Source organism: Malus sylvestris, chromosome 3 (genome assembly GCF_916048215.2).
Source record: "Malus sylvestris chromosome 3, drMalSylv7.2, whole genome shotgun sequence".
Lineage (NCBI taxonomy): Eukaryota > Viridiplantae > Streptophyta > Magnoliopsida > Rosales > Rosaceae > Malus > Malus sylvestris.
The window spans coordinates 13,998,615-14,008,292 of NC_062262.1; the positions used below are offsets into that span (position 1 = coordinate 13,998,615).

Genomic DNA, 9,678 nt, shown 5'->3' on the forward strand with positions numbered 1-9,678 from the left:
AAAGGTTTTGTTGTTGTTGTAGTTGTGATTACATACCGGCCTGGGAATGAGGAAGGCCGAAACAAGTTCCAGAAATTGATGAAGAATGACATAACAATGGTAGCAATTTGACTGCCGGGTGTCAGTGCAACGACCATCATCCCATACATGGAGAAGTCCGTGAAGCACATGAATATGAAGTAGTAAAAGTAGTACTTTTCCTCCTCCTAGTGGTACCCGATCATGGAATAGAGAAGAGCATAGATGAATGTTTGTTTTGCAATGAGCATGCTTGGATGCTTGAAGATAGGTATTGGAAATGAATTCGATAGTATGTTGCTAATTTAGCCTTCTCAAACAATTTACATCGAAATGGCAATATCAAAGCACGTTATATATGTAAGCAGTATCATCTTAAACGGTGTTCTTTAAAACCCGCAGCAGAATGCATGCATTCTTGCTTGTAAATATCTAAATTCGAAAAACCAAAGCGACAAATGAAATGCCACGCTTCCCTTTTGAGGAGTATGATAATTCTATTATAATCGGACGTTCTTGACTGTTGGATGTTTGAATCTAATACTTCAATTTTTAGTTTGAACTTTCTTTTTTATATTTTTCTTTATTTATTTGAATACCTAAACTCAACCATTGATGAGTTTTTAGGTAAAATTACCACACCGTCATGTAGCATTATCAACTTAATATGAAATATCAACTTTGTTTTCTGTTTATTATAACAAGTGGATTAGTGAAGTCACGTCACTTTTAATTACTTGAATTGCAAGCCTACAACCTTAAAAATAATTATGATTGTCCTAACAAGAATACTAAGTTGTAGACCTGAATTTAGTCAAGTTCGACTCCTCTCCCGATAATTCAGATGAACTCTAAGCTAGTAAAGCATGAAAAGTATAATGTGAGCTCTGTGACAAAAATGAAGTGTGAGCTTTGTGAGCCATTGGACGATGGAAATATCTTGCCAAGCACTATTTAAGACAAATGACAAGTATCTAATCCAATTTTCTTCTAGCAATCGTTGTTTTTTGACCTTGTGAGAGTATAATCGTTATAAGTTACCAAGATAATCACATGATGACTCATGAGAGAAAATAATTTCTTAACCCAACTTGAGGGATCAAACACGCGTGAATCACATGATGACTCATGAGAGAAAATAATTTCTTAACCCAACTTGAGGGATCAAACACGCGCACACACGCGCGCGATGTTTGTGCCGCGTAATTGAAGTGAGAGTGGAAGGAGAGAAGATGGGAGAGTATATAAGATGAATATTGATCACTTGTCCTGTAAATGTGATTTTCTGCAGTCAGTAATTAGAGAGCTGCAACCATCACTTGTTTCTGAATGGAGTTCAAAGTTTTACCAAAGGATTTGGCAATCTCAACTTGTATGCATGTACATACTATTGTTGGCATGGATATATGCATGTACATACCATTGTTGGCTCAGGTAAATGACAGGATTTGCAGGAAAGATTCATACTGGGGAGCAGAGCAGATGTAGCAAACAATTATGAAGCGGTTTCGCCTGGTATGGTTAATAAACGCTGCGATTTCTAACGAATTTAGACCAAATCCCATACTACTTTGCTAATACCTTGTCAAAACAAAGCACCAGCGTTGTTTTCATACCAACACATTTTTGAAAAAATGCACAACTTTTATTGAGTACTCGAAGAATAAGTAACTATACACATTAATTCAAGGTGAAAATGTATGGAAGCAAAACAAAAATTACATGATAAAAATATCCAAACGAAAAGGCAAACAACAAAACGAGTTTACATGTTTTTGTGATCGCTAACTGACTAGAGTATCTCATACGAATCTATGTAGATGATCTATTTCACATTTCTGCAGAGTGAAGTTGCTTATCTCCTTTGGAAGTTAAGGTACTTGATGCCGTACGCAAACATGAAGAAGAAGAGAAGGACCCAACCAACATGACCAAACACCACGGCGATTAAAAAATCTTCTTCATAACCCAAATAGTCCTTAAGGAACTGATTCACTGCTTTGGGTTTCTCACCAGGAATTTCGATGACCTTCTTAATATCGCCCATTTGAGATGCGAAGATGCCATAGATTGTCCAGGCGACTGGAGAACCCCAGTAGTACCACCTCCACCAGATGGGAATTAGCTGCAATATTGAGATTTAATTGTTAGGATTACAGTAGTAACAGATATGACCCCTAACAAGGTATATAAGATATAAGAAAACTCCGATGAGTAATGACTTCTAATAACAATTTGTTGCATGTTGTCCTTATAATTCATTTGTTCAACATTCCAAGGCATGAAAGTAAGAAGAGTAACTCATGACATACCGTTCGTGGGACGAGGAAACCAGAGAACAAGTTCCAGAAGCTCATGAAGAAGCCCATAACAATTGCAGCAATTTGGGGACCAGGAGTTAGGGCAACTGCCATCATCCCGTACATGGAGAAATATGTGAAGCACATGAATATGAAATAGTAGAAGTACAAAAATTTGTCCACCTTCCAATCGAACCCAATCATGCCATACAAAATAACGGAATACGCAAAGGTTTGGATTAAAACGTAAAGTGTCTCAATAGCCACCTGCAACACCAGTCATGAATCAGTAAACATTTGATTTGAACGCCCTGCAAAAGCAACCAAACACATAACCATGAGCATAGTTTCCAAATATTACCTGAGAAAATGCATAAGGCAACTCAGAATACATCCCAGCAGCTCTTTCACGGTAGAAAACTGTTCGTTCAACAGCAACAACCGATTGCACAGCAGAAGCATTGCCCGCTCCAAGGAAAAGAACAGCTGCATATCCTGCCCCCAACAGATTCATGATGTCTTGTTGTGTATCCCTGCTCACAAGTCAATACGCAGTTGAATATTATTTAACTGACAATTCTCAGAAACACAAATTTCTTAATTGGTGAAAACATGCAAGTGGGCCACAAAATCAAATTAAATTAAAGGAATGTAGGTGATCATAAAGTTCTTAAACTTACATTTTCTTTCCTTTGTTCCAGAAGATAATACCAAATATAACTCCAACGGAAATTGTCATGAAAAACCTAATGGCATTGTACTGCGAGTTCCTCCAGTATGACCAATGCTGTTTCCAGAAGCATGCTTGGCACTGAGTTAAAAAGCTTTGGGAAAATTGGGTGGGGAAGTGAAGATCCTTAGAGCCTGGTTGTGGCGTGCTTAGTTCCTTGATAAGTTCCTGGTTTCTCCTGAACATGTGAAGAAAAGACGTAAATTTTTTAACACAAACAGACAAGTGGATGGCTGACAGAAATGAAGAGACGATATGTTTACATGCAACTTACCTATAGAGATCAGAGTTTGCAAATATTTCTGCAAAGTCTACGTCATTTTGAGCCTCAACGGCAGCTGAGCTGACGTCTAACATCCAGGTAGCAGGATTGTAACCATCTTTGATCTTCGGAACCCCTGGAATAGCCTGCAAGATGTTTTGGATTAGTCAAACTTTTAACTATTAATTACCTTGCTATATAACAAGTTTTGCTGATGTTTGAAAATTTTTCTTCCTGAACTTTGCATTAACCCCAAGTCAGGATTAGATCAAACGGAGCAGTTTGATCATTAAAAGGAAATTAAAATGAAAGGTAGTGTATGCACCTACCTCAAAATATTCAACGAGCTTGTGAGACCGGGCACCTAGAGGTCCAGCATAAATAACTTGTCCTCCTCTTTTCATTAGGAACAGCTGCAATGGAAAACAAAATCGAGGTGAAATATGGCACAAAAAATACTGAACAATGTTAAAGATTTGATAGATTCGGGATCATATTATACCTCATCAAAAGCCTCAAAAATGTCAATGCTAGGTTGGTGAATAGTGCAAACAACAGTTCGTCCGGTATCCACGGTGTTTCTAACAGTACGCATAACAATAGCAGCTGCTCTAGCATCAAGACCTGATGTCGGTTCATCCATAAAGATGATGGAAGGATTAGCAACCAATTCTACAGCAATAGTCAGCCTTTTTCTCTGCTCAGTTGAAAGCCCATTAACTCCTGGAAGTCCAACTAAAGCATTCCTCAAGGGATTAAGCTCAACCAAATCTATGACCTCATCAACAAACATCTACAGAAACAGAAAGAAAAATAAAATCTTAGTCAGCCACATTATGTATGTCATCATGTTCTTTATAAGTAGAAAAGACAATTGTAGTAAGATTGAATTCCAAGTGACAGGAAATTGAATGGTAGAACTACTCAGAATCAAAATGATTAAAATAAATTACATACCTTTCGTTTATCCTTCGTGACATCCTTGGCAAGACGTAACCAGGCAGAGTATACGAGAGATTCATAAACAGTAACATATGGTGAATGAATGTCATTTTGTTCACAATAGCCGCTGACCCGAGCAAATGTGGCTTGGTTCTTTGGGTATCCAGAGATGGTAATACTTCCTTCAATATACCCACCAGTCTTTCTTCCGGCTAAAACATCCATCAAGGTTGTCTTTCCAGCACCACTGACACCAACTAATGCAGTCAGAACACCCGGCCTAAATGCACCACTAACATCTCGTAGAAGTTGGAGTCGAGTCTCTTCAATCCCTTGGCTCTTCATTTCCTGTTAAGGAACACAAATATTGTCACCAAGGAAAGTCATATCAATAAATGTAAGGCAAAGAAGAATCATATTAGGCCAATGACATGTATTTGCCATCGGATGATAGATTGCAAGACTAAAACAGTCACTTCTTGACTAAAGAGCAGAAACTCATTCTTCATTTCGGTTAATGCCTTGTTGATGTATAAGTACTCATTTTGACTTCTTGAAATTATATATCAAAGAAAATAGACACAAAGTTACTTACAGGAGGCATATCCACATAGTAGTTCACATGGTTGAAAGCAAGTGAAAGGGGCTCGAAGGGTAAAACCATTCCTTTTTTGGCTTGATTTCTCACTTGCATATCAGTACCTGTCATTAGTCATTATGTATTAGACAATGAGTATAATTTGATAGCAAAAATGCTGCTCGAGATGTAAGTTTTATGCAGTAGGTTTTGTAGTGCAGCCATGGTTGGTATAATGCTTATCTCGCTAATACATTGTTTTTACAGCCAGGTGTGGTAAATAGATGGATGAGAGTTTGAGTAATCCAATATTTACAATGCATATGCAAATTAAGATCCTCAGGAGATATAACACTTACCTTCTGGATTGGGTCGTCCCTTCCTCTTATTTTCAGAGTCGTCAGTAGCGATTAAGGTTTTATTATCAACAATTGCTGCAATTTAGTTAAAAGAGAAAGAAAATAATCAGAACTTAAACCAATGATCATGGTTTACTAGTACCAACGAGTAACAAAGATTGAACCTAATTCACTTACGGTCTAAGAAGGTCAATGCTGCAACAAAGAGAAGATTAAAAAGAATAGAAAACCCGAAAAGCGCCCCAACACAAATCCAAAACCAAGTCTCCGTGGTAAACAGGCCTCTTCCCGCCAGAAGGACCTTTCCAACCGTGTTTTCAGTGGCGTTGAGGACAGGCTGTGCAAAGGAATCACACAATTTGTTATTTGTTAAGCTCAATGTTAATATTACCGTACAAGAAGAACTCAACTGAGATTTGATAGAACTTACAGTGCTCCATCTTTTGTCAAGAAATTCATTGATGGCAATTGCATTTTGTCCATACATCATAGGTGAAATATAGTAGGTCCATAGCATCCACGACTCGAGGTCATCTGCACACCAAAATGAGAATATTGTGAACATTTCAAATCATCAGAAATAAACTAAAACGTCAACACTTTGTTGATTCAAACATGATAATGATAAAAGTATCAAGCTGATATATGCAATAACTTGGGTTGGCAATTATAGAGAGATTTCATACTTTTAGAAACAACAAAGCCTCCTAGGACAAACACTATTAGCAATGCAAAGGAACCAATAGTGCTTGCTCGAATCTCTGATCTTCCAAGGCCAGCAATGAAACGGAAGAGTCCGAGTGCCATTTGATGTATACCGAAGTAAGCCAAGAGCTGTTTGAAGAACCTGAACATATTGTACATACGTCAAACAAAAGAATAGCTAGGATGTCTATCTTTCATTATTCATGTAGCAAAAGGAAGAAAAAGTTTCCGATAATAATAATAGAGATAAATTAAAGCTTACCTACTGGGCTCAGGTGCAAATCCAACGGTATAGTATGTCAAACAGATCCATATTAAAGATTCCATAAACGAAATGGGAATTCTGGTTAGCCAAATGGGCAAGGCAAAAGCCCATCCAGGGTAGAATAAGGCATCCCTCTGTTTAAAGAACACCGGAAGCCTGAAAACTGTCATTGAAAGCTCTGCCACTCCATTAAACATGACGTTAATGAGACTGAAAAACAATGCTCCCATGAATTTTGCCGAATCCCCTAACTGCCCAGGTTTCATTTCTGTTCTGAAGAATACAGTGAAAGTAATTGTAGCCATGATTGCTATCTGTACAGTCTTGAATATGTACACAAATGAGTTACGCTTCATCAGCAACCATTCCCTTGCAAAGCATGCCTTGAAAAGCTCCATACTGCTTATTCCATACTTTTCCTTCACCAAGGCAGCAGGATGGGCTGTTCTTTTGTCATACGGAACTCTTAGGTCTTCAGCAAGACGTTGGCCAACATGAAAAGTGGCGAAAGCCTGTGCAAAATCAGCTACAGAGACATATCTGAATGGTTCATTCTTCTTAAACCAGTATTGTTCTTGATCCTTCTTTGAGGTCACTTCTTGCAAGAAATCTGCGACACCTTTTCTGTCCGGGCATCTGAACCCCATATATTCGAAGAATTCAAGTACATTCTCTCGTGGGCCTTGGTACACAATCTGACCCTCAGAAATAAGGATAATGTCATCAAAAAGATCATATGTTTCTGGTGCAGGCTGCAAAAGAGAGATGACCATTGTCACATCCAGAATGTGAACCATCTGCCTCATGAACTTGACAATCTGAAAGGTAGTGGAACTGTCCAGCCCCGTTGAAATTTCGTCCATGAAGAACGCTTTCGCTGGTCCAACCAACATTTCTCCTGCATTATGGGAAGCGACTTCCAGTTATAGTTACAGGCAAATGTTTGCAGATGAAATATCATTCCTATTATTCCAATATGGATTAAAGAAGAATTTTGAGAGAAAAAAACCACCTTTTGAAAATAATGGCATTGGTTCCTAGGTTTCTAGTAAATCAAAGTGAAATACATTTACACACACATTCAGCCTGAAATATCATGGTCAACATACTATACACATTCATGCTTAGAAACACATTTGAGAGCAAAATCATTGCCTTTTCTTTTAGTTTATTGTTTTCAGAGTAATATGACATAGAATCTCATACCAGTTGTAACGCGTTTCTTTTGTCCACCAGATATGCCCCTTCTCATGTCATCACCAACAACGGTATCAGCACAAATATCTAATCCGAGTATCTGACAGAAGAACAAAAAATATTTAGGCTTGTACAATAAGAGCACAACAACACATTCTTATGATTGAATTTACAAACCTTGAGAACGTAATCTGTGATCAAACTCGTCTCCTGGCCAGCCAAAGATGTTGCTTTCATGAATGCATCGATTTCAGGGTCTGGTTTGATACCAGAATCTTTCTCCCGTCTAGACAGCTCTACCAGCATATCGTACCTGGTTCCAACTCCCAGGCAACGTCCGGAAAAGTCCAACGTTTCACGAACTGTCATCTCACCATAATGAAGATCATGCTGGCTAATGTAAGCAGAGGTTCTCTGAGGCACAAATTCCACAAATTCATGGCCACAGTAGGTCACTTTTCCACTTACCTGTTCATAACCCCAAATTGTCAGTGCGTATATATAAAAACAAAAAAGGGAACATGTAAGTGCTCTTCTGCAATAGAATAACCCAATAAAATGTAAGGAGATAGAGAGGATTACAAACCCTTAGATCCTTATCAAGTTTGCCCGCAAGCGCTTTTAAAAGTGTTGTTTTTCCTGATGAAGGAGGTCCCAGAAGCAGTGTCATCCTGGAAACAAAGAGACCAAGCTCTTAAATGTTGTTGAGCAAAGACTAGTATGTTCCTTTACATCTTTCTTCTGTATGAGCAACTAATTTCTTTTGAAGAAACTACTTTGTGTTATATTTTCACAGGAACTATTGTTTGAGATCTTATTGATGCGGAAAAAAACATCACACTAGTCCAGTAAAGCGATTAAATATGCAAAGATCTTGAGCATACCTCGATGGCCTCACGATGCCGCTCACATCTTTGAGAATCTGAACATTTCTTTTCTTTGATGGTACGAGTTTAAGCTTTCCAATTATTCCCTATTCACATTCATAGAAATTTACAAATCCGTGAGTTCACCATAGAAATTTAGAAATAAACAATGAAACTTTACTATCAATAGAATCAATAGATATTATGTAAAATACCTCTATCATGTTCAAGGAAGAATTTAGCAGTGTTGGAAGTGCTCTGCTGCCAACATATGCATCTCCCTCTATTGATAATTTCTCAAATCTAACCTCAACTTTAGGCACATCAATCCCAACCCTGTTTCCAATCAACCAAAAGCATTCAAAATCCAACCCAATTTTCGCCAACCAAACAAGCAAAGTATAAATATATCAGAACCCCAATTCAACAAAACCGGAAAACAAATCACAAACCTTTCATTTCTGGCTCTCATTCTCTGCAAGAACTTTTCATTGTCATCCTCCACAACCTTAAGTATGTTTTCCATCAACTGCTTCTTATCTTGCTCCCCAAGATTCGCCGTATCGATTTCTTCAGTCAAAACCCTCCCATTGCTCATGGCCTGCCTCAGCATCCCTCTCCTCATCCTATCATATGTGGGCAGCCTCTCTATGGCCGCCCACTTGAGCTCCTCCTCCTCATCCAACACCTGCTGCCGACCGCTTCGCTGAAAAACGTCCGGCGCGTTCCACATCTCCCTCACACTCGCAGACCGCCAGCTCCCCCGGCTGCTGGTCTGCCGGGATAAGTCCTCCCCGGCAAGCGCTGTCGCTATAGACATGGTTGCTAGCTCGAAAAACCAAACAAATCCCCCTCAGCTCAATATTTCAGAAAATGGGTTGATTCAAACAGCCAAATCCGGCTGACCCAATTCCAGAAACCGATTGAACTCACTACTTTTCTTCCCTCCTAAGAAAACAAAAATTGAATCAATCCACACAAAATGTACACACTTAAATTTCCAACCCTTTATTTTCTTCACCAAGAAAGTATTTTTCCACTCCTGTGAGACTCAAAGAATAGTGCTTTTGGAGAAGAAAGAGGGGGAGGTGATATTTTCTGGGTTGAGATTTTGGTCTTGGTTTTATAGAAAAAGTGAGCCATCGAGGAAGAAAAAGCAGAGGAAGTTCATGCGAACCTGCAAACAGCCACCTTTCGCAAATATTTTTTTAATTATTTTATGCTTTGAAAAGTCTTGCCTTCGTTTCACTTTACAGGAGAAGAGTCGTTGGTCAAATTGTGACTACTTTCCAGAATTTAATCAATAAATTAACGTAAAAAGCAAAATATCACACGCTGTCGCTTTATTGCTGTTGAAACTTGAAACAACGAGGCACTTCATATTTGATAATTGATACCCTTCACTTTAAGGTCATTTTCAAAATAAATCCTTGTATTTTAATTATCGTGCGCAAGAG

The 9,678-nt window shown here is 38.5% G+C and overlaps 1 protein-coding gene across 1 annotated transcript; it reads right to left on the reverse strand.

Moving 5' to 3' along the window:
* Window positions 1–1,641: 1,641 nt before the first annotated feature.
* Window positions 1,642–9,461, reverse strand: LOC126616627 (pleiotropic drug resistance protein 2-like). Its single transcript, XM_050284696.1, has 20 exons — window positions 8,674–9,461; window positions 8,437–8,557; window positions 8,240–8,328; window positions 7,942–8,026; window positions 7,533–7,823; window positions 7,365–7,455; window positions 6,156–7,056; window positions 5,875–6,035; window positions 5,619–5,722; window positions 5,366–5,525; window positions 5,189–5,263; window positions 4,848–4,954; window positions 4,268–4,600; window positions 3,813–4,103; window positions 3,640–3,723; window positions 3,323–3,456; window positions 2,999–3,226; window positions 2,680–2,851; window positions 2,331–2,585; window positions 1,642–2,143 (listed from the first exon to the last, which is right to left on the reverse strand). Exons 1-20 carry the CDS (start codon window positions 9,039–9,041, stop codon window positions 1,874–1,876), a joined length of 4,320 nt encoding a protein of 1,439 aa, XP_050140653.1. The 5' UTR covers window positions 9,042–9,461; the 3' UTR covers window positions 1,642–1,873.
* Window positions 9,462–9,678: the final 217 nt, after the last annotated feature.

What these genes read in the sequence shown, in the direction of transcription:
- LOC126616627 (XM_050284696.1), bottom strand. Translation starts at nt 9,041, where the DNA reads ATGTCTATAGCGACAGCGCTTGCCGGGGAGGACTTATCCCGGCAGACC. An exon ending in AACTTGATAAGGATCTAAGG is followed by an intron (nt 7,824 to 7,941) that starts GTTTGTAATCCT and finishes GGTTATGAACAG; the next exon opens with GTAAGTGGAAAAGTGACCTA. An exon ending in AGGCTTTGTTGTTTCTAAAA is followed by an intron (nt 5,723 to 5,874) that starts GTATGAAATCTC and finishes TTTGGTGTGCAG; the next exon opens with ATGACCTCGAGTCGTGGATG.